This window comes from Podarcis gaigeae, assembly GCF_964106915.1.
Source record: "Podarcis gaigeae genome assembly, chromosome: 8".
In the NCBI taxonomy this organism is placed as follows: Eukaryota; Metazoa; Chordata; class Lepidosauria; order Squamata; family Lacertidae; genus Podarcis; species Podarcis gaigeae.
The window spans coordinates 89277064-89302819 of record NC_139684.1 but is presented as its reverse complement, the minus strand read 5'-3'; the positions used below and the strand labels follow the sequence as shown (position 1 = coordinate 89302819).

At 44.7% G+C, this 25756-nt stretch overlaps 1 protein-coding gene across 2 annotated transcripts in view; it reads right to left on the bottom strand.

Moving 5' to 3' along the window:
• The window catches only part of DLL3 (delta like canonical Notch ligand 3), a 162330-nt gene that overhangs the window by 10453 nt on the left and 126121 nt on the right, over positions 1-25756 (bottom strand). For both annotated transcript variants that reach the window (XM_083753868.1, XM_083753869.1), the window contains one exon: positions 7740-7854. In XM_083753868.1, coding sequence (XP_083609994.1) covers positions 7740-7854 — 115 coding nt within the window. The remainder of the gene's footprint in view (positions 1-7739; positions 7855-25756) is intronic.

The window sequence follows — 25756 nt, the reverse complement described above, 5'->3', positions numbered from 1 at the left end:
GAGTGCTTCCATATGTTTGACAACTCCTTATACACGAAGGGTGAGCACCAGTCCCTGGTTTATGGTCTTAACTGAAAGCATTGGGGAGAGGAATTATATGGCCAAGACAGGAGGGGATGGGGAATTTCTGGGCTGCAGGCTCTACCCACTTTGATCAGAAGAGCCAAAAAAAGGTCATCTGTCTGAAAAAGGGGATCAGGACTTTCATCCCTGGGTGTTCTTCTCTGTCCAGTAGGAGAGATACTCCAGGGTCATCCCCACCACTGAGGGTCTGCATGTGCAGAGCTGTCAGACTGCTGGGCCATTGATACATGAGTGGTTATACAATCCCTGGATGGATGAAGACCATAATTCATGCTGCACAGCAGCCCTTCTGCCTACTCCTGGGAAGCTGCACTCTACTTATTTTAAAATTATGTATCTTATTTTTTGGGGGAAAGAAACTAAAAGCAACTTACAACAACTATACATCAAATCAAACCCACAAAATGCATTGCACACAAAAATACAAACAACATAGAAAACTAGAACTCCCTAAAACCAAAACCAAAGGCGACATTGAGAAAGGAATGACTGCCATGCTCCAGATGGGTTTGGTGCCAGTGGGCAATGAGTGATTGGAGGTGCCACCCTCTGATCAGGCTGCTACATCTTCTAGAATGGGCATAGGCTGCTGCCTCCGTCAACTCACCTGAGCCTTCCATTGGGCTCTCCTTGATGTCTTGGCTGTGTATGCCTTTCCCAGTTCTCCCAGCCCTAGCGAGGCCTGGTAGGTATTTTTTCTCCATGTCAGGGATAATATGGGTCAAATGAAAACAAAAATTCTGAGGCATTGTACTAAAAAAACGAACGCATGGTGATGGGGGGACCTTTGCGCATCTCCTGCCCCCGCGGAACAGGCAGGACCAGAAGGGCAGAGCATGGGTTTCCCTCTTACCACAAGGGATAAAGTTTGCTGATTCACACTGTTCTGCCAGGAGCAAGTGACAGGTATAACCTGATCCAGTGTACACTCTATTCACGGATGGAGAATTTCATGTTGAGATTCTTGATCCTGAAATGTTAAGGCTTGCATTTGTTTTTAAACAGAAGCTTTTGTACCATCATCCTTGTCTGTGACAATTAGGCTCCTGTATTACTCTGCTACTTACACATATTTCTACAAGGGAATTCCATCACTTTGAACCCGTGTTGTAAGGTTTAATCTCAGCAAAAGTATGACTGTGGATGGGTAAATTGTTTTATCCATTCGAGACATGCATCAAGGAAAATAAATAATTATTTCGGCTTACCCACATTATTTGTACAAGAGCTCGACCGTCGAGACTTCCTGTAGAACTCATCTATTGCATCAGTGTAAAAGGAGCCATGCACATTTAACTTGGATAATAAACCTCTTTCTGCTGTTATAGCTAAGATAGCCACTTTTGGCCCCTGTATGTTTCCTACCCCATGTTGTTAAATTGTGAAACTCACCAATAGCAAGTTTTGAACATACCCAGAACTGGCTGCAACACACAAGGGTGCGATCCCAGTTGTGTGAGCTACAGACTGTTCTGGGTCTTGGCCATCGGTCAATACCTGTTCACAGTTCTCAAAATCCACATTGATGACCTAATTAATTAGAAGTTGACATCAAGGAGGGGGCTTGTATATTCAGATAATATTGAGAGCCACTTTTTACTTTTTTCGGTATAAGAGAACAATCTCAGGAAACAGCCGATTTGGTCACAGATCTAAAAGTGGCATGGCTGATAGCAGTCAGTCGGGTTTGCCTTGCTTGTAGCCGCTGGCCATTAAAACATACCAAGTGGAAGGATTAAACATAGTACAGTAGCTTAAAAAGCAAACAAACCTACAACCCTAGTAAAATTATTAACATCATGGCTGCTAACAATGAATTTGATTTGATTTTTGATTTGATTATTTATACTCTGCAAAACGAAACACCACTGCAATCCTACTCAAGACTTAAATCCCACTGAGTTCAATAGGGCTTGTTTCCAGGTAGGTGTGTATAAGAATGCAGCCTTAATTGTGTAAAAAGATAAATAAACAGCACATTGCTAATGAGTGGGCCAAATGGTCCAGAATATCTCTAAATGACAAATGATGGCCTTGTGCTGTCAAAATCATCTATCCAAACAGAGCTCTGTCATCATTCAGCATACGGTTCTTCCTTTAGTCAAAACAAAAAAATTTCCTTCCAGTAGCACCTTAAAGACCAACTAAGTTAGTTCTTGGTATGAGCTTTCGTGTGCATGCACACGATACTGTGTATCTGAAGAAGTGTGCATGCACACGAAAGCTCATACCAAGAACTAACTTAGTTGGTCTTTAAGGTGCTACTGGAAGGAAATTTTTTTGTTTTGACTATGGCAGACCAACACGGCTACCTATCTGTAACTTCTTCCTTTAGCTATGACTTGTGCCATTCTGTTAAGGGTAGAAGATCATTTCAGTTGCAATTTGAGAATCCTATTACTTCATTTATGTTTGGGTCTCTCTGCCTGAAACTTGTAGTAAACCCAAATTATTGTGCCTTTAAAAAATCACTATCCAGCTTGCCGCACCAGTTCTAGTCACAGAACTGAATAGATTTCACTCATGTGTTTTGAAACATGTCTGTCATGCGCCTCACACCCACTTTGTCATGTTTGGCTTAGATAAACCAGTTGTTTGTAACATCAGTCATGTTTCATAGTTAACAAATGCATGGACTTCCGTAATCCACAGGAGTGCGATACCTGATAGCTGCTTCTTTACGAAAACTGAATCCTTTAGTCCCACCTGGCAAACGCATCCTTTTAACTGTGTCTTCAATGGCTTGGTCCATTGGCATCCTTCCAAAGATAATTACGTTGTCCAATCTGTTCAGAGCAACCACCACTTTGGAGGGGTGTGTGTGTGTGCGACCTGATAAGTTCAACCCATCTTTCAAGTACAGTCAACTTGCAACTTACATTTAACTTGTGTGAATTCAGCACTACGTGTTTGGTCGAAAATAATAAATAGCAGGGTGGGCATCCGGGGGTGGGGGGGACTGTTGGCAATCCCACCCACCATTGCACTCGCTTTGTGAGAGAGCATTTGGAGATGCAGGGAGAGTGTACAGCAGCCTTGGGAGAGTGCATGTGGCCTTGGGAGAGTGTTCAGAGGTGCAGGGAGTTGTGTTTTGACTATATGCAAGTTTGGCATTAAGTACTAGCCCCGGAACATAACCCCTGTGTAAGTTGAGAGATGACTGTACCGTGGAAGGTAATGAGAGTAGTTGGTCACATGATACACAAAACACCAGGGAAGTATAGTTTCTATGGCTTCAAAATGTGGTTTTCAGTTCCCCTCCCTTGACACACCGATTAATTTTTTACAGAAGGGTTACAAAGTCAATATATAGATAAAAGGTAAAGGGACCCCTGACCATTAGGCCCAGCCGTGACCGACTCTGGGGTTGCGGCGCTCATCTCGCTTTATTGGCCGAGGGAGCCGGCGTACAGCTTCCGGGTCACATGGCCAGCATGACTAGGCCGCTTCTGGCGAACCAGAACAGTGCATGGAAACGTCGTTTACCTTCCCGCCAGAGCGGTACCTATTTATCTACTTGCACTTTGATGCGCTTTTGAACTGCTAGGTTGGCAGGAGCAGGGACTGAGCAATGGGAGCTCACCCCTTTGCGGGGATTCAAACCGCCGACCTTCTGATCAGCAAGCCCAAGGCTCTGTGGTTTAACCCACAGCGCCACCCGCGTCCCACAATATATAGATTACCCCCCCCCCCTAAAGACATGTTACCTCTGCTTTCTCGCATATGCTGAAACTGGAATTTGCTGCCAAGGAGTGTGGTGGAGTCTCCTTCTTTGGAGGTCTTTAAGCAGAGGCTTGACAACCATATGTCAGGAGTGCTCTGATGGTGTTTCCTGCTTGGCAGGGGGTTGGACTCGATGGCCCTGGTGGTCTCTTCCAACTCTATGATTCTATGATCACACATTTTGATCTGGTGTTGCACATTATACCTTTCTGCTGGTTTTACTTCAGCAGCTTCCATGTCTTGCCTAACTTTCCTGAATGAAACAGGGAAATCCATCCTCCATCACCCTATGCTGAGTGTGTCCATTGATTTGTAATGATCCCTTGGCAAAAACTCAGGATTCGGTGCACATCTCTCTAAGGCTATAAAGCACTTGCCTATAATACTTAATAGGGCACATGCTGATGGAGAGCAAAACTCAACCTCTGTGAATGACTGGGCCCAAAAGTAAAGCCTAAAAAACAAGAGTTACAGCTTTGGGGTTTAGCATCTTTTCAGCGATACCCTGCCCTCAATTTTCTCATTATGTTATGGATTTTTTTCTGGTCAATTTGAACCCCTTTTGCGCAATGTACAATGTATATCCCCAAACTGAATATTACATGTTTTCTTTTTTTAAAACACTAGGTGTTCTGGTAGCAGCTACTCATTATTGATGGTCACTATGACTAATAATTTTATTAGGGTCATAGGCATGGGGGGAAGCTACTTTGTTTAATCCTTCAAAAGGATATTGATCATTCCTTTTGGCCCATAGACTAATCCTGAAATACATGATTATTGCTAGCCATCAGCTGTCAGAGGTTTATCATTATCATTAAAATTTATATACCTCCCTTCATCACAGGGCAATTCACATAAATGTGCAAAATGAGAACCCAAAATACATAATAAAAACAAGAACAAGGGAAAACCAATAACCTCCCTCCCACAAACACATTTAAAGGGACATAGAATGTTAATCAGCCAAAGCACAGTAGTACCAATTAAGTCTACTCGTTATAATATAATACCCTTGCCTGCAATGCTTATCAAATGGGTTCGCTGAGATTAATTGGGTTTGGATGCATGAAAAAAACCATTCAGTTTACAAACTTACTGGAGGAGGGGCTTCTTGCCCACTCCTCTTTTCTACAAGGTCCTTGTGTGGCTAAACCAGGCTTCCTCGGCCTTCCAAATGTTTTGGGACTACAATTCCCAGCATCCCTGACCACTGGTCCTGCTAGCTAGGGATCATGGGAGTTGTAGGCCAAAAACATCTGGAGGGTCAAGGTTGAGAAACCCAGGGATAAACTAATACATTTCAACTCCTTGGAGGAAGGATTAAATTTGTTATTGCAATCTGTGGCTTCCAACAGGGTGAACTCCTTGGCTATTTTTGTAAGGGAGGGAAAAAGCTTTGGAGCAGAGATTGGGGAGCGAAAGGGTGGACCTCACAACAGCAACCACATGAGACTAGCTCAATCAGATACACATCTCCAATGTTGTTTATACCACCAGCTCTCAGAGATGCCTTTGAGAATTTTACACTGAACGACCAAAACAACGACTGCAGCTGAAGGGTAGCCAAACTTTAAAACTGGAAACTCAGAACCTGTTGCCTACCTAAACATTTCCATTTTCATAGACACTTTGGCCTCGACCTTAAAAATATTTTCAGAGATCAGTTACCGTACCAAGACTGAATACCTTACGTACGTTGTTTTCTGTAGGGCTTGAGTAAAGAAACATGACATGGTTGTATATTTTTAAAAATATGTCAATGGCATAGTTGTATTTGGTTTGCACAATATTTAGTGTATTGGAAAGTGTGATTTTTGTTTCCATTAGTTTTAATTCTCACACTGTTAACTTGGATAATCCCTCACTTATATCTCAAGAGTTCACTGCATCAGTCGAGTAGGTAGCTTGGCAGGTAGCAAACAGAAGTAAGCAAGAATCAGGGATGATGAGCTTGTCAGGTGTCAGGACCAAGGACAGAGCATGCAGGTCGGATAGAGAGCAAAGGCCAGGAGGCAAATAGCAAGAAGCTTATGGAGCAGTGAACTACAGCTTCAGGGAGATGTGTGCTATCCATCATTCTGCCCGGACACTGAGGTCCAGCGCCGAGGGCCTTCTGGCGGTTCCCTCTCTGCGAGAAGCCAAGTTACAGGGAACCAGGCAGAGGGCCTTCTCGGTGGTGGCGCCCGCCCTGTGGAACACCCTCCCACCAGATGTCAAAGAGAAAAATAACTACCAAACTTTTAGAAGACATCTAAAGGCAGCCCCGTTTAGGGAAGCTTTTAATGTTTAATAGGTTATTGTATTTTAGTGTTTTGTTGGAAGCCGTCCAGAGTGGCTGGGGAAGCCCAGCCAGATAGGCAGGGCATAAATAATAATAATAATAATAATAATAATAATAATTATTATTATTATTATTATTATTATTATTATTATTATTATTTATTATCCTGGCAGAAAATTGAAAGGGCATTGCTCTGAGCAATTTGGGGCTAGCAGAAAGTGGTCAGAGATGCAAGAGGATTTATACATGAAATTTGACAGTTCCTGCGTTGGAGTGCCTTTGCATTGAGTGCCTAGGTCAGAGCCATTCATGCATTGTTGTGTTGCTGTTTTTCAAAAGCCCAACTAATTATACGCAAAACTATATGCAAAATGTATGTATGATATATTTTTACACATCTACATATAATAAATATGTGCTGGTTACTTTAGGAAACCTGGAATGTATATGCATATTATAATATGAATATGGGAGACTGTTTCCTACTTTCAGCAGAAGCAGTAAAAAAACAACTTGCTTTTCAACGAGATTGAAGTGCAAGATGGGAATTAGAAAAAATATATCTGTGTGGATTAGTGTGACATTAAGATTTTCATAAAATTCCACCTTAAAAGTGTTTTCCTTGAAAAGGGAGTTGCCCCTTGAGATGTGATTTAGTGGTAAATAAGTTCTGCTGAGCCACTTCAGGGCTTTCAAGCTAGTAAAAAAAAACCCAATAGATGGTTCTTGATTTCCAGTGTATTTCATGATGTAATATTTTTCAAGGGAAAAGATTATTCTCTCGCAATTTATAATTTATTCCTAAAGCATAGTAAGAAACTTCTCAGATATCATTTAGAAGCTTCAGCTAACTCAGGCAGATTTTTAAAGTCTTAGAAGACTGTGGCTGCATTTATTGGAAGGCTGCACGGCGGCAGCTGGATGCAGCCGAATGACGTTGCTTCAGCAAGTATTCCTGTTCTTTTTTTACCTGCAACTCTGGCTAAGAGGTGTGAGTGGTGTCGTTAAACATAAGAAAGGAGGCAGAAAATGAAAGATGGGAAGAGTGAAATTATTTGTCTTGAAAAGGTGGATGGAGAAAAGGAAGCCAAGATATACAGTGGTACCTTGGAAGTCGAACGGAATCCGTTCCAGAAGTCCGTTCAACTTCCAAAGCGTTCGGAAACCAAGGCACGGCTTCTGATTGGCTGCAGGAAGTTCCTACAGCCAACCGGAAACCACATCGGATGTTCAGGTTCCAAAAAATGTTCGCAAACCAACACTCACTTCTGGGTTTGCAGCATTCAAGAGCCAAAACGTTTGACTCGCAAGGCGTACGGGATCCAAGGTACGACTGTAAAGGCATGCACCCATTCACTCAATCTTCTGTCAGCCAACACTTGCTCTGAGCAATATCCTGCCTGAGCAGACAGAGCTTTGAAGGCTGCTTCCCCCAGGAACAGCCAACATTTTGTTGTCGTTGACACCATGAGCACGACAGAACTGGCACATTTTCTGATTCTGCTATTGGATTGTGTATAGTTATACCATCGGCTGTGAACCTCACAGGACCATTTGATCTGTATGGCAGTGACTGTCATCTCTGACCCTGAGCTAGTTCCAGGGTAACAGCGTGGGCAGGTTGGAGGAGTGAGCATATATTCATTACCTCGGTTGCATAAATGCACTGCTCCATCTGGTCTGGGATGATGTAGATGGGGTGGTAGGTGCCTTCTTTGGGGTATCCAACAGGAGCAATGGACCGGGTGGGCTCAGTTTTTTTACTGCGGTAAAGGGAAAAAGAAGCAAGGGGTGTGTTAAAAACTGGAGGGGGAAGCTTTGTTCCCTCCCAAAATATGGGAGCGGGATGGTTCATCAGCGGGATTCATCAGCGAGTGAAAAAGAAGACATTCTGTACAGCATACTCAACTGGCAATGTATCCAAGTCACAGTGCTAAGTGGCAGTGGACTCTGCCTCCTAGTAAGCCTTGACTATGGTGGCAATTTTCAATCCAGAAATTAAAAACTCAGTTCTCATCAAGACCTTATGGCACCTTTGCCTGCTTAACCACCTTCATAAAACACACCTAGCAGACTCTCTTTACCCACTGAACAAGCATACAGGCCTTGGCTTTATCTTTGCTCCTCATGTTTAAAGTCTGTTATCAGCTCATGGCAAGGGAAGTGTTCTCTTGTTGCTACTCTGGAAAGCAAGGGTGAGGTGAGAATGAGCAATGAATAGAAAATAATACAAAAAAGGGGAGTGTTTACATACTCAGCTGGTTTGAGAGGGCACATTCATCATGGTCATCAGACAGATTTATTAATATTTATGAACATTTTACACTCTTCAATATGATAAAATCATAAATAAATAAAAAGCATATATTTTACCAATCAGATCTCCAAATTGCTTAAATTTGCAGCTGAAAGCTGAGAGTGGTCCAGTGTGCATCAAAAGAAGCTGCGAAGCTTTCAACACTATTCACCAGGGTATCCTGAAGAGGCTGCCTGAGTTGAATGTGGACAGGTTGTATTGCAGTGGTTCTTCTCTTACCTAGACAGCTGTTTCCAGATGGAAGTTGTGGGGAATTTCTGTTCAACCCCACTGCATCTTCCCTTCAGGGTTCTGCAAGGTTCCATATTCACTCTCATCCTCTTTGTGAAACCACTAGGGGACAGTGCCCCTTGAAGTGTGGTATTTGGAGTGTGTTATCCTCAATATGCAGATGACATACTGCTTTATTTCTCCTCCTTCTGGAGCCCTGTGAGGCTGTGAGTAGAGGTAGCTCAAGGCATCTTGCCGCCTGAGGTTAAGGACCATATGGCTCCACCATCTCCATTCCACAGCTTGGTTCAACACTGCCAGCAGCACTACACATGACATTCTCATGGCAGCTGTGAAGCTCCTCTGGCCTCCAGGCCCAATTCGGCTTGCATGTGGCCTGTGGTTTTTCCCTAAACCACAACCGCCTGTCCAAAACCTGATGTGTGACTGGAATCACCTGCTGGCATGATCTGTGTGCTAAGGTTGTTCTGTTGCCAGAAGTTCTGTTACCTTTTAGTAGACCTCTGAACACTCCTTCTAATAGTCCTACTTTTTTCAAATGTCCCATTCTATCATCTACTCCATGACTGAAGAGATTATCCACGGGATGACCTCATTTTACATACACAGTGAACACAAATTGTTCCTCTTTGTGGCAGGTTTGGGGTGAAACCTCCAATACGGTGTAGAATAACCCCTACACGTCAAAAAAACAAACACCATGGACTTTGCATTTAAGGGGTCTCCTGTAATCAGGGCTTTTCCCAGCCAGATTACAGAATAAATTTTATTTATACCCAGCCCTCCCCGGCCAGAGCTGGGCTCAGGGCAGCTAACACCAATAAAATCACAGTAAAAACGTAATAGGGGGAAAAGGGGGGGGGGGAAGAAAAAACCTCCAATTTAAAATACAGGTTAAAATGCAATTTAAAATGCAGCCTACTAAAAGTAGCCGATAAATCAAGACCATAAGGGGAGGGAAACAGAAGGGTCAGACCGAGTCTAAACCAAAGGCCAGGCGGAAAAGCTCTGTCTTGCAGGCCCTGCAGAAAGATGTCAAGTCCCGCCGGGCCCTGGTCTCTTGTGACAGAGCGTTCCACCAAGTCGGGGCCAGTACTGAAAAGGCCCTGGCCTTAGTTGAAACCAATTTAACCTCCTTGAGGCTCGGGACCTCCAAAATGTTGTCATTTGTGGACCTTAAGGTCCTCCGCAGTGCATACCAGGAGAGATGGTCTATTTTTTCTAGGAAAAACAGCATTGCCACGACTAATTGGAAACACAAAATTTACCCCTTGGTATCCACTCTTGAGAACAGAACATTTTAGAGCTAGTTATCTGACCAAACTCTCCCCAGCTTCCTTAATAAATGCCTTTATTGTGTTGCATTTACATGTGATGCCCGTTGTGGTCTTGGATGGCCTTCACAAGAAGGTCCTGTACACAGACACACTTTGTATTTGTGGTCAACTTCAGGTGGAATACATCACTGATTATCTGTTAGCCTGCCCATTATATAGAGACTCAAGAGATTTCTTTCTGAAACCTTTATTCACAAAAGCAAACAGGTACACCCCAGCAGAAATGGTCCTGTTCCTTTTGAGTGACAATAATAGCTTTGTAACACTGAGAACCTCAACAACCTCAGATATGCGGATGACACAACCTTGATGGCAGAAGGTGAGGAGGAATTAAAGAACCCTTTAATGAGGGTGAGAGAGGAGAGCGCAAAATATGGTCTGAAGCTCAATATCAAAAAAATGAAGATCATGGCCACTGGTCCCATCACCTCCTGGCAAATAGAAGGAGAAGAAATGGAGGCAGTGAGAGATTTTTCTTTCTTGGGCTCCATGATCACTGCAGATGGTGACAGCAGCCGCCTGCTCCTTGGGAGAAAGGCGATGGCAAACCTAGACAGCATCTTAAAAAGCCGAGACATCACCTTGCCAACAAAGGTCCGTATAGTTAAAGCCATGGTTTTCCCAGTAGTGGTGTATGGAAGTGAGAGCTGGACCATAAAGAAGGCTGATTGCCAAAGAATTGATGCTTTTGAATTCTGGTGCTGGAGGAGACTCTTGAGAGTCCCATGGACTGCAAGAAGATCAAACCTCTCCATTCTGAAGGAAATCAGCCCTGAGCGCTCACTGGAAGGACAGATCGTGAAGCTGAGGCTCCAAGACTTTGGCCACCTCATGAGAAGACTCCCTGGAAAAGATCCTGATGCTGGGAAAGATGGAGGGCGCAAGGAGAAGGGGACAACAGAGGACGAGATGGTGGGACAGTGTTCTCGAAGCTACCAGCATGAGTTTGACCAAACTGCGGGAGGCAGTGGAAGACAGGAGTGTCTGGCGTGCTCTGGTCCAGGGGGTCACGAAGAGGCGGACACGACTAAATGACTAAACAACAACAACACTGAGAATGGCATTCTATACACTGGCTCCAAAAACCCCCATCCTCCTCTGTGTGACAGCCCTTAAGGTATTTGAAGATCTGTTAATTTCAGTGGGTATACTCAGAGAACTTAGTTGGAGACAACCCATAATTTCTACCATCAAATACATGATGGGGAACAGAGCAGCCACTGAGAATACAATATCTGGCAAATTTGGCTGATTTAAATCATCAAGGGGAAAAACTATTTTGAATTATTGGCCTCACTTTTAATTGTTTCATCTATTATTTGAGTTACCAGAGTGTATTATAATTAGTAGCTATAACCATATTCATTCATAATTATACTACCGACTCTAATTGCAGAGAACATGCCGTCCCTAAGCATAAATAAGGTCACATAGATGGCATACTGGATGATGGCTGTGGTAATTTGCCACTCTGGCCTTCAGTATCAAGCAGTTATATAAACTACAGGTTTGTATAAAATGACAAGACTAAAATGTGGTGTGTTTTTTTACAGTTCTTTCTTAATGAGAAAAAGCTGCCCAATTATATAGTCTTTTATAAGTTACTTAGAGCGTCATAAATTCACTTGATAGATGTCTGCATTAAATTCAGATTTTGTTTCAAACCAGGTTCTTTTTAAAGAGAAAATGGCAGCCGAAACCCCAAACTTTTCTTTAAAATTCAATTTTTAATATATTTAAACACCCAATTTATCATCCTGATATTTGACTACTCATGTAGAGTGTCAAGAAACAGGGAAAGGGAGATAACAGCAACAGTTAAAAGGTTATTGAACTACAACTTTCAACAGCCCCAGCAAACATGGCCAGTGATTATAGGAGTTGCAATTCAGAAACATCTGGAAGCCCAAAGGTCTCCCAATCCTGTGTTAGATCGCGCGACTGTTGCCAAACCATCTTGTACTGCCCTAGAAAGCTTTCTGCTCTGCTGCTAATATTGAATGTTTTGTCACCTTGCTAGTTGGTCTACAAGATGATATGCAGTTGACACATGAGACACTTAAAAGCACATCTGAGCTTGTCGTCAATTTTGGGTCTCTGGTGACTGCTGTTAATGGGGGCGAGAAAACTGAAGATAATGCAATTGTCCATTCTAGATGATGTCAGCTTCACACTCACATTTTAGAATGTAACAGCAAGGACCAATTTAGCCTCTCTGTGAAAATAATTCCCCTAAATATGTTTCACAATACATACCACAAAATGAATTGGAAGGGAGCTGGGCATGTTTAGCCTGGAGAAGAGGAGGTTAAGGGGGGGATATGATAGCCATGTTCAAATATATCAAAGGATGTCACATAGAGGAGGGAGAAAGGTTGTTTTCTGCTGCTCCAGAGACGCGGACACAGAGCAATGGATCCAAACTACAAGAAAGAAGATTCCACCTTAACATTAGGAAGAACTTCCTGACAGTAAGAGCTGTTCGACAGTGGAATTTGCTGCCAAGGAGTGTGGTGGAGTCTCCTTCTTTGGAGGTCTTTAAGCAGAGGCTTGACGACCATATGTCAGGAGTGCTCTGATGGTGTTTCCTGCTTGGCAGGGGGTTGGACTCCATGGCCCTTGTGGTCTCTTCCAACTCTATGATTCTATGATTCAATATAAATTACTTTCCTGAGCTTTCCAGGGCTAAATCTAGTAATAACGCCAGAACAGAAGCTCAGTTGGCCATACTGACAAAATGCAAAGAGCTGCGCAGCTCATTCCATAAGTTAAAGGGGGCTTTGGACACGTGCTCCTCCATCAGGAAAGAAAGGAATTAAGAAGTGTCTCGCAGGGACACATCAAGATGGGTTCATATTCTAGCCCATCCTTCTGTTTCCAGAAGGGACCAGGCAGATACTTCCAGGAAACTCCCAAATAAAGCACATCCTTGTCCTTCGTATCTGGCGTTTAGACATAAGCTGCCTCTGGGCATGGGTGCTTCATTTAGCTATCATGATTAGTAGCAATTAAGACACCTTTTCTCAACATGATCAGCCACGTCTGCTCCACTTGTAGAGAAATCTCTTCAGAGATTGTTTATGAAACGGCTGACTCAAAAATGCTATTACTGCTAGATGGGTCACATTACTGCAAAGGCACAACTGATTTAAGAAGAAAGGGAGGTGGAAACAAGAAGAATTACCGGCGAAAGAAGAGTGGCCAATGAAATTAATGGACTATGCAGAATTAGACAAATTGACAAGACGGATTCGAAACCTGCGGGACCAGAGATTCTTAGAGGACTGGAGTAAATATTTGAACTACCTGAAAAGCAATTGTAATAAACAGATTACGCTAGCAGGACTGCAAGAAGTTTTGTAAGGAGGATTATGCGAAATATTGCAAGGAAGATTATGAAGAGAATATCAGTTAAGGATAATTTAAAGTAATAGAGAAATTAAGAAATGCAGATTAAGTGATAAAGAATGGAAAGTCTTCAGAGATAGTTGACGGAAGTCTAAAAAGCTGTATAAGATAAAAATATATGTTAAGTGACTGTTGGAAATGATATGTTAAAAAATTAATAAAAGTGTGTGTGTGTGTATATATGTGTGTGTATATATATATATATATATATATGCAGGTTTTGGTGTCCTCGGGTGTCTTCCCGTGTAAAAGTTGGGGTGTCTAGCCTAGACACCCCAACTTTTACACGGGAAGACACCCGAGGACACCAAAACCTGCATTCCTGTACCCGTGAAAATCTACGAAAGCAAATATATATATATATATATATATGCAGGTTTTGGTGTCCTCGGGTGTCTTCCCGTGTAAAAGTTGGGGTGTCTAGGCGACGTTTCGACGAGGTCTCACTCGTCATCTTCAGGCTGGTGCTTTCGGCTTCTTGTTACTGGAACAGAGCGGGATCTCAATGTTTGAGTTCCTATAAATACTGTAGAGGGGGTGTGGTGTCTAGCCTCCAATGTTCTGGGCAGAGAGGAAGTTCCCAGGCTAGTGTGCCTTTTCTTCTTTTGTTCCTTAATTACTTGAGAGATACCTTGAGTGATTTCTTGAGTGATATCCTGAGTACCACTTAGGTGGGTCATTAGGTGTGGATTAGTTGCTAAAGTCTTTGTGTCTTGACCTCTTGAACTTTGTGAAGAGTTTTCCTGAGAAGATGGCTGTATTGCACTTAGTTGTGCTTTGGCTTGGCTTCGTGTATAGGGGCGAGCTGTGGTTTTGTGGCTTGTGTCAGCCAGATCTGTGTAGGGATTGCAGGGGGGTGCAGCATCCGGAGGTGCCACCATGGATTGGCTACTGGATGGTGTCAGTAATTCATCTGTGGAGAGGGTCTGGGTTTGGGTCTGGTGTGGTTGATTGGTGTTGGCGTTCTGTGTGCCTCTGGATCTGGTGTCAGTTTTTGTGGGGAGGGCTAATTTCCAGATGTCTGGCAAGCGGGATGTGTCGTCACGCTTGTTCATGTTGTGAGGGTGTTTCTCTATCTCGATGGCTTCCATGATTATTCTCTTGTGGTGATGTTCCGTGTTAAAGAGCAATTTGGAATCTGCAAAATTAATTTCGTGTCCTGTTTCTTTCATGTGTTGGAAAAGAGAGGAAGTTTTTTCTTCTTTTTTGACGGCATTCTTGTGTTCTGCGATACGTGCATTTATTCGTCTGTTTGTTTGTCCAATGTACGTGGCTGGGCAGACTTTGCAGGGTATTTCATAGAGGTCAAGACACAAAGACTTTAGCAACTAATCCACACCTAATGACCCACCTAAGTGGTACTCAGGATATCACTCAAGAAATCACTCAAGGTATCTCTCAAGTAATTAAGGAACAAAAGAAGAAAAGGCACACTAGCCTGGGAACTTCCTCTCTGCCCAGAACATTGGAGGCTAGACACCACACCCCCTCTACAGTATTTATAGGAACTCAAACATTGAGATCCCGCTCTGTTCCAGTAACAAGAAGCCGAAAGCACCAGCCTGAAGATGACGAGTGAGACCTCGTCGAAACGTCGCCTAGACACCCCAACTTTTACACGGGAAGACACCCGAGGACACCAAAACCTGCATATATATATATATATATATATATATGCAGAATGGGAGGAATACACATAGACCATTCTGCATTTGAATCCACATGGATTTAGGAAGGAAGCACTGTGGAGGAAAGGATATAGGAAGTATCTGAGGACTCATGGATCATTTCTACTGGGAAGGAAGGTGAGGGAATACCACATACATTTGCTATTCCAAGATAGCAACATGGATTTGTGAGTTTCAGAAACAGGACTGCAACAGCAGACCATCGTAATAGGTTCCCACTGCTGCTGGGTGGATCCATCACAGCCAATCCAAATCTCACAAAGGAATTATTCATCCATGATAATGGGGAAACAAACACTTCCCCAACTATTGGTTTACTCCCACCCTGATTTACTACAAAGGTGACATCAAGAGTATGACCTGAACAATGCACTGAATCAGTGATGTACTGAGACAGCCTATGGTTGTCATGGTAGCAACCCAGTCCCACGTCTGGCCAGACAAGGCAGGTTTAGGATGGAGAGTCCTAGAACTGTAGTGTTGGAAATTGACTCTGAGGGTCATCTAGTCCAACCCCCTATCATGCAGGAATCTCAGCTAAAGCAACCCTGACAGATGGCCACCATCTCCCGAGGGAGATAGTTCAACAGCTCTTATTGAAGTTCTCCAGCACAAGATACTTTATCCAGTAGGGTGGGTGGTACACCAACAAAATACCAATTCTCTTTCTCTTATTCAGCACCAGGTACAACCTTTCACACCCGGCTTCTAGTAAGATTGGTTTCCTGGTGAGAGAGATTGGCTATTGTGAGACACATAAACATGGCCCCCTGACCAGTGTTGAACTGAGTAACCAGGTGGGCAAAGCTGGGTAAGACATGGTCAGATCACTTCCTGGTGCAATTGGACTTCTCTGCGACCCTTCCCCTCTGCAGGGAGGTGGGACCGATTCGGATGGTATGCCCCCGCCACTTAATGGATCCAAATGGTTTCCAGAGAGTGGTAAGGGATGCTTTATCCCATGTTGATGGCCTTTCAGCTGATTCCCTGGTGGCCCGCTGGAATGTGGAGTTAACCAGGGCTATTGACTGTTTGGCTCCGAAGCGCCCTCTCCGATTGCATGGAGCCCGGAGAGCCCCGTGGTTTTCCACGGATCTGAGGGCGATGAAACAATCGTTGAGACGGCTAGAGCGCCGGTGGTGGATGACCCATTCTGAAGCTGACTGGACACGGGTTAGAGCTCAATGTTGAGCCTACCAAGTGGCGGTAGCGACGGCGAAGAAGACTTTCTTCACTGCCTCTATTGCATCTGCAGAAAACAGCAGCAGGAGACTTTTTCAGGTGGTCCGCAATTTAGCAGAACCACCTGCTACATCAGGGCCCAGTACGGGCCACATGTTCTCCTGCAATGATTTTGCAAAGTTTTTTGCAGATAAAATTGCTCAGATTCGGGAAGAAGTAGACTTCACCAAGGGAGCAGGGCCGGGGCGGGAGAGTGCTAGAGTCCTGTCTAGTCAAGTTGTGTGGGATCAATTCCAATCTGTTACCTCCGAGGATGTGGACAGGCTGCTTGGACGAGTGAAACCAACCACCTGTCTCCTGGATCCTTGCCCATCCTGGCTTATAAAAGCTAGCCGGGAAGAACTGGGCAATGGGCTTCGTGGGGTGGTGAATGCTTCCCTCCGTGAGGGAGCCTTCCCAGACCCGCTGAAAGAGGCGGTTATTAAACCGCTTCTTAAAAAAACCATCTTTAGATGCGGCCACGATGGCCAAATATTGCCCAGTCTCAAACCTTCCATTCTTGGGCAAGGTAATTGAGCGAGTGGTTGCTGAACAACTCCAGGCACACCTGAAGAAGTGGACCATTTGGATCCTTTCCAATCGGGATTCAGGCCTCATTAGACTGAAATTGCCTTGGTCGCACTGGTTGATGATCTCTGGCGGGCTAGGGACAAAGGTGAGAGCTGTTTCCTAGTTCTGCTGGATCTCTCAGCGACGTTTGATACCATCGACCATAACATCCTTCTGGACCGTCTTGAGGGGCTGGGGGCACTGTCATACAGTGGTTCCGCTCCTTCCTCCTGGGCCGTGTTCAGAAAGTGGTGGTGGGGGATGAGCGTTCAGACCCCTGGGCTCTCACTTGTGGGGTGCCTTAGGGTTCTGTCCACTCCCCCATGCTTTTCAACATCTACATGCAGCCGCTGGGAGAGATCTTCAGGTACTGTTTTTGGGGGACAGGAGGCGGGCAGGTGTGGGGGACTCCCTGGTCCTGAATGGGGTAACTGTGCCCCTGAAGGACCAGGTGCGCAGCCTGGGAGTCATTTTGGACTCACAGCTGTCCATGGAGGCACAGGTCAAATCCGTGTCCAGGGCAGCTGTTTACCAGCTCCACCTGGTACGCAGGCTGAGACCCTCCCTGCCCACAGACTGTCTCACCAGAGTGGTACATGCTCTGGTTATCTCCCGCTTGGGCTACTGCAATGCGCTCTATGTGGGGCTACCTTTGAAGATGACCCGGAAACTACAGCTAATCCAGAACGTGGCAGCCAGACTGGTGACTGGGAGCGGCCGCCAAGACCATATAACACTGGTCTTGAAAGACCTACATTGGCTCCCAGTACATTTCTGAGCACAATTCAAAGTGTTAGTGCTGACCTTTAAAGCCCTAAAGGGCCTTGGTCCAGTATATCTGAAAGAGCGTTTCCACCCCCATTGTTCTACCTGGACACTGAGGTCCAGCACCGAGGGCCTTCTGGCGGTTCCCTCCCTGCGAGAAGTGAGGTTACAGGGAACCAGGCAGAGGGCCTTCTTGGTGGCAGCGCCCGCCCTGTGGAATGCCCTCCCACCAGATGTCAAAGAGATAAACAACTACCAGACTTTTAGAAGACATCTGAAGGCAGCCCTGTTTAGGGAAGCTTTTAATGTTTGATGTATTACAGTATTTTAATATTTTTTTGGAAGCCGCTCAGAGTGGCTGGGGAAGCCCAGCCAGATGGGCGGGGTATAAATAATAAAATTATTATTATTATTATTATCTGGCCTTCCCAGCTCACTCATCTGTTCTCGGTAATAAACGCCAAGTTGACCTCTGAATACTTCTGGCGGTTCCCTCACTGCGACAAGCAAAGCTACAGGGAAACCAGGCAGAGGGCCTTTTTGGTAGTGGCGCCCGCCCTGTGGAACGCCCTCCCACCAGATGTCAAAGGAATAAACAACTACCTGACATTTAGAAGACATCTGAAGGCAGCCCTGTTCAGGGAAGTTTTTAATATGTGACATTTTAATGTATTTTTAATCTTTGTTGGAAGCCGCCCAGAGTGGCTGGGGAAACCCAGCCAGATGGGCGGGGTACAAATAATAAATTATTATTATTATTATTATTATTATTATTATTATTATTATTATTATTATTAATTCACATTCACATCATGGATGGGAGATATTTTATTGTGCTTCAACCTGACAATTACCAATAGCACCGTAAGATAACGAGGACAAGCTGGTACAGCCACCCAACACCTGCTAGTTGAGATAACAGATAACAGCTTGCAAATATCGGTCACACTTTCTCCTGGCCTATCTCACATGACATATGTCCCCCTCCCTGTGACAGAGCAAAATCCCACCACCATCACCAGTATTCTATTGCTGCCCAGGCAAATGTTTCCTTCCTCCAGTGAAGTGTTATTATACTAAGAACTAGTCAGCCCCCTATGGCTAGTTCTAAGAACCCAAGATGGGCAGGGGGCTGCTCACACTTCTTTAATTAGCTAGCCCACATCCTCAGGCTGCAATATTATTATCAGTGGTAGTATCAATGACTTTTTGCTATGATAAGCTGATAAAATGTGGATTGAATGAAGGTGGATTTGTTGATTAGCTGGTTGACTGACCAAACCCAAAGAGTACTCATTAATGGTTCCTGGTCATCCTGGAAAAAAACTTACAAGTGAGGTGTCGCAGGGTTCTGTCCAAGGCCCATTGTTGTTCAGCGTCTTTATAAATGACTTGGATGAAGTAATTGAGAATGTTTTGTAATTGAGAATATGGGTGGGGTATAAATAAATAGAGCTGAGTGTCATCAGCATACTGCTGACAACGTACTCCAAATCTTTGGACAACCCCACCCAGCAGTTTCATGTAGATGTTAAACAACGTAGGGGATAGGATTGAGCCCTGCAGGGCCCTCTGGGAACAACCATCCAAGTCGGACTGTAACCACCACAAAGCGGTGCCAACCACCCCTAATTTGGACAGCCGCTCCAGAAGTATACCATGGTCAATGGTACTGAAAGCCGCTGAGAGATCGAGGAGAATTAACAGGGACACGTTTCCCTTGTTACTCTCGACGGAAGTCAACATACAGGGCGACCAAAGCAGTTTCTGTGCCAAAACTGAGCCTAAACCCCGATTGAAATGGATCCAGAAAATCAGTTTCTTCCAAAAGTGCCTGGATCTGGTCTGTGACTACTAGCTCCAGAACCTACTACTAGGTCCAGGGAGATTAGCTGGTAGTTCATTTGGTTTTCCAAATCCAGGGAAGGTTTCTTAAGGAGTGGTTTTACCACTATCTTCTTCAAACAGGCAGGGACCACCTCCTCTTGCAAAGAGGCATTGATCACCTCCCTGGCCCAGCCAGCTGTTTCCTCCCTGCTGGTTTTTATCAGCCAGGAGGGACGAGGGTCTAGATCACAAGTGGTCGCCCTGACCATCTGAGCACCTTGTCCACATCCCTGAGCCCTACCAGCTGAAACTCATCCAACACAACAGGACTAGTCTGTGTTCTGGGCACCCCATGAGATTCCTCTGCTATAACAGCAGAGTCAAGGTCTTGGTGGATGCAAGTGATTTTATCCTCAAAATGCCTTGCGAACGAGTCACAACAAGCTACCGTTGGTTCTCCCACCTCCTTCGGGCCGGCTTGTAAAAGGCCCCAGACAACATAGTGAGGATGCAATCGAGGTAGCAAAGTATGCTTTCTTTGCTGCCTTCACTGCCACTAGGTAGGCTCCTTTGGATCCTTCCTCCACTTACGTTCAAGCCGTCTCCCAGCTTGTTTCCTTGCCCTAAGCTCTGGAGTATACCAGGGGCCCAAACGGGCTCCACGAAGTGGGAGAGGGCGCTCAGGGGCCATCGTGTCAATAACCCAAGCCATTTGGGTGTTTCGATGCCTTAGTCTTGCTATGGAATGGCAATATGAGAAGTTCAATTGATGTGATCACTCCCGAGTGCCCTCTGTGATCTGGTGGAGCTTGCAGTGATCCTGAGCACTCCAAGGAGATCAGAACTGGGAAAGAAGCCAAAGAGTTGGCGTGCAGACGGTGAAAGTCCTGTAATAACACAGGTTGGAATGCATAACTGCGTAACATGTGACAGCAGCAGCAAAAAAAGCACACTTCTCTACCACTACTGTATCCTCAGTGAATCATCCGGCAGAGCTGTTTTGAATGGTAAACTGGCTGATTAGGTCTAATGGGAACGTCTCACCGTTCAGAGGCCTGTTCTGTCAAATGTGCTTATCCCTATGGTGGCAAAATTACTTGTATTTACTCTGAACTTAACGTTGCATTTAATGCAAATCCCGGTGAGATCTCTAAAACACTGCCTAATGATTCCTTGTGGGATTAGTTTGAGTTATTGTGGATGTGGACAGGACAGGACAAGAAACTTGCATAATTTTGGCTGACTGCATGTCCTCTCAACCTGTACCCAATGCTGACTTGTGTTATGTAACCAAGAGGGATCAACTGGGTGGAAGATTGCTTTGTTGCAAAATGGAATGGTGCTGGCCATTTAGAATGAAGCAACAGTGCAGCTTCTCCTGAAAAAACCCCACTCTGGACTGCAGGTATTAGATAACTCTCACCCTGTTGCAAATAGCCCTTTTCGTGGGTAAGGAGTATAAAAGGCTGGTGGCTGGGCAGCTAGATGAAGCAGAGTATATGGATCCATTTAAATCCAGTTTCTAGCCCAGTTACAGCACAGAAACTGCATTGAAGTGTTAGCGAGGGATAGGGAGAGTATTACTCTGTTGATACTTTTCAACAGCAGCAGCTTTTACTACTATGGACCACTGTATCCTTCTGGATACAGAGAGTCCCATCGACTGCAAGAAGATCAAACTTCTCCATTCTGAAGGAAATCAGCCCTGAGTGCTCACTGGAAGGACAGATCCTGAAGCGGAGGCTAAACGACTAAACAACAACCCTTCTGGAGCAACTCTGTGGATTGGGGGCACTGTGTTTTGGTGGTTCCACTCTTACCTTCAGTGTCCCCTCTAGAGAATAGCACTGGGAGATTCCTGTTGAGCTCCATGAAAACTGTGCTGTGGGATTCCATAGGGTTCTATTCTGTGTCCCATGCTATAGAATATCTTACAAAACTGCTGGGAGGAATCATCTGAGAATGTGGAGCAAAGAATTACCAGTATGCTCTCAATTCCATCTGAATTTGGTGAGGTGGTAGATATGGTGGACCAATGCTTGGAAATGATGACAGACTGGATAAGGGCCAAGATTCTGGAAAAGACATTTCTTTGGTTTGGAAATTAGGAAGACAGCCTGTTTTAGATGGGGTAGCACTTACCTGCTGGAGCATTCAAGCTTGGGAGTATTCTGTCACTGGAGGCCTAGCTGAGAACCAGACAGCGGCAAGAAGCACCCATGACAGTTGCTTCATTGGCCAAAGCCATTCCTGGATCAGTATAGCCTGTCATTAGTAACACATGTGCTAGTTTCCTCATGTTTGAATTACTGCAGTGCACTCTATGTGGGTCTGCCATTGAAAACAGTCTGGAAGCTGCAGAATGTGGCTGCCAAGTAATTAACTAGTGGGTCATGTACTGGCTGCCTGCATGCTATTAATATCAATTCAAGATCCTAGCAATGGTTGACAAAGCCCTATACAGCTTGGTGCCAAAATATGTACAGGAAGGCTTCTGCCAATACTAGCCAACTCAATCCTTAAGACTAGAGTGGGTGGACTCTGTTTGCAGTTCTCACCTGGATTTAAAATGAGATAAGGACTACAGCTCTGGTTTTCCCTGTAGTGAGGTATGGAAGTGAGAGCTGGACCATCAAGAAGGCTGATCGCCGAAGAATGGATGCTTTTGAATTCTGGTGCTGGAGGAGACTCTGGAGAGTCCCATGGACTGCAAGATCAAACCTCTCCATTCTGAAGGAAATCAGCCCTGAGTGCTCACTGGAAGGACAGATCCTGAAGCTGAGGCTCCAAGACTTTGGCCACCTCATGAGAAGAGAAGACTCCCTGGAAAAGACCCTGATGCTGGGAAAGATGGAGGGCACAAGGAGAAGGAGATGACAGAGGACGAGATGGTGGGACAATGCTCTCGAAGCTACCAGCATGAGTTTGACCAAACTGCGGGAGGCAGTGGAAGACAGGAGGGCCTGGCGTGCTCTGGTCCAGGGGGTCACGAAGAGGCGGACACCACTAAACGACTAAACAACAAAGGACTATAGCTTAGTGGCCCAACATCTGCTTTGCATGAGGAAAGCTCCAGGTATAAGCCCTGCCATCTCCAGGTAGATTTTAGAACCACTGTGACCTAGATGGACCATGATGACAAAAATGAGAATGGAAAAATAGCCCAACCAGTCCCTAGGTTTAAAACAGCATATGCAGAAAGGAAATTTGTAGTTCGGCTCTATTCCAAATACCAAAAGCACCTTTTAGAAATCATACATGTACTGTTATTCCTGTTAAATACATTCTCAAAAGCTGTCATTCTCCAGACTGCTCATACAACCAGGACATTTCTAACAGAAGGACACTTCGGATATCAGATTCCTGCCTAACTAAACACTGATATATTAAGGAGGGGAAAGATTATAGTACTAGCAACTTACTGAGAACATTCCCCTGGGCAGTCAAAGCACTTCATGTGCAGTATGTAAGCCAATCTAAACAATCTGCCAACAGCATTCTGAATTTCCCTCTGCCAATCCGAGTTTGCTCATGCCTGCTACCAGTACATCATATTCTTCCTCTTTTAACATTTTGTCCGAGGAGTTATATGAAACTTAAGCACTTACTTGCTCATTATTTTGTGAGGTTTCGTTGGTCCTAATAAAAAGTGGTGACACTTTTTCTTGTTTAGTTTTTTTTCTAAGAAACTAACCTTAGCCAGTGAATTTCAAAAGTATTCCAGTGACACGTAGAGGAATGAAGAGGGTGCAGCAATAAGACGATAGTAGACCAAGGAGCCTGAGACTGCTTGGGGATTGGTGGGAAGGCAGGGACCTTTAAGTCCTAGCAACTTCCTCATTGGGGTGATACCTACTGAAAAGAGTTGCAAGAGTTGTTGGGATCATTAGTTCTGCCCTGTTTTGGTTTCTTTGAATAAAGAATTCAATGACACTGGGTTTTTTATTGCTAACCTCCTCTTGATGCTGGCTCCTGACAGTGTTCCGGGACTCAGCCCTGACACTGAATATTTATTTATGTGGCTGTTTTATAGGTAAAGGTAAAGGGACCCCTGACCATTAGGTCCAGTCGTGGCCGACTCTGGGGTTGCGGCACTCATCTCGCTTTACTTACAGTTTCCGGGTCATGTGGCCAGCAGGACTAAGCCGCAGTGCACGGAAACGCCGTTTACCTTCCCGCCAGAGTGGTACCTATTTATCTACTTGCACTTTGACGTGCTTTCAAACTGCTAGGTTGGCAGGAGCAGGGACCGAGCAACGGGAGCTCACCCCGTCACGGGGATTCGAACCGCCGACCTTCTGATCGGCAAGTCCTAGGTTCTGTGGTTTAACCCACAGCGCCACCCGCGTCCCAGTGGCTGTTTTATACCACCCTCCAAATCATATTTTCAGAGTGGTTTATAAAACAATTAAAATGTAAATAAACAAAAAACATTTCCTAAAACCAGCATAATCAGCAGGATTTATGGGGGGAAAAACTTGGGAAAGAAAGGTCTTTTCCTGGTGCCAAAAACATCAAAATGTGACACTCTGTGGGGAGAACATCCCACAACTGAGGCACTACCACTCAGGTCTTCCCCAGAGCCCCTCACCTCAGATGGCGGGGGTACACATGAAGAGTACTCCGTTGAGGATCTTAATGTTTAGGTAGGTACATATAGAGAAATGCAGTCATTCAAGGACCCTGGCTGGTCCTAAGTTACAACAGGCTTTAAAGGACAAAACCAGCCTTCTAAGGTGGGCCTGGAAACAAACTAGGATAAATGCCGTCCCCATAGTTTAAGAGGAGGCAGTGCCCTCTCTACTGCCAGGCCTCTTAAGTTACACAAAGTAATGTAAATTTATGCCCAACAGTGCATGCAGCTACAGTGGTACCATGGTTTAAGAACAGCTTAGTTTATGAACAACTTGGATTAAGAACGCTGCAAACCCGGAAGTAGGCGTTTTGGTTTGTGAACTTTGCCTTGGAAGCAGAATATGTTCCGCTTCCTGTTGAGTGTGTTCCATTTGTAAATTCAGTCCCTCACTGCTATGGGAAAGCACGCCTTGGTTTAAGAACACTTTGGTTTAAGAACGGACTTTCAGAATGGATTAAGTCAGTAAACCAAGGTACCACTGTATAAGTGAAGGCCATATGAAGGCAACTGTCCCATTTTAAGCAGGACATCCCGGATTTACAGAAGCTGCTCCAACTTCTCATCCCAATCCCAGATGTCCCGTTTTGGCTCCTGTGCTGTGGCCACACCAGAGCGTGAGACCAAAAGATGCACATTTTTGGGTCCTGCACCGTGTCATGAGTCAGTTGGCTCTTCTTGTTATAGATGTGGAGAAGATGATATTATAATTATTGTCTCCAAAAAACCCAGAGGCTGATAAGGAGGCTAGTAAAGGGTTAAAACATTGGGGGCGCAGTTCTGGAGTGACTCAGCTCCGCAACGAGAAACAGTTCCACTTTCAGCATATTGTCCTCAGCACTAAATACTTCCCAAGGATTGATTGGGCCAACACCAATGATCACAGTTAAACTTGGGTATTGGACTTGCCAAGCCTTACTGGACAGATGATCCCAAGTTACCATAATTTTCATGAACAGCATTTATGAGACCCCTCTCTCCAGTCCATAGAAGGACTTGCCATATAGGCCTAAGCAAGACCATACAGGCTATGTCACTGTAGAACGTAGTGTCCTGAAGTTGTTACTGGAATTAAAGAGATTGGCATAATGGCATTTGTGTGCCCAGCACCCAAAAGGTACAATGACCTTTCTGTAATTATAGGAATTAATGCCAGTATTTTGGCTGCTTGTACCAAAGACATGAAGATTTGGTAGGACCCCAAATGTATGCTCAAGCCTCAAGAAGAGATTTCAGGGAGTTTGTTGGTCTCAGTCAAACAAGTTTCACAACGCTTCCTGCTGGAGGGAAGACATTTGTCGCTTGCAGAGTTAATACCCTTCTGATCCCCCCCAAATCAGATGATTTTAGTATAAATCCCACCAAACAATGAGTTGTCAGGAGCACTTTTAGATGTAGTCTTGCCTACATCTCCACTGAAGAACTATAGATCCTTCTGAGGAATGAATCTAGGGGGGAAATCACGGCATCTACAGAGATAGCACTGAGTTCACATCTATGAGGTTGCTATAACTGCTGACAGGCAAGATCACAGTGAGGTAACCCTTTGCATTGATCCAGAGAAGTTTAAATTTAAGGACTCTCTTGAACCAGTGGGGTGGAAAGAGTGTTTGAAATTACAACAGGCATCTAAACACAAAGGTTACTCATCAAATGAATAGGACGTGG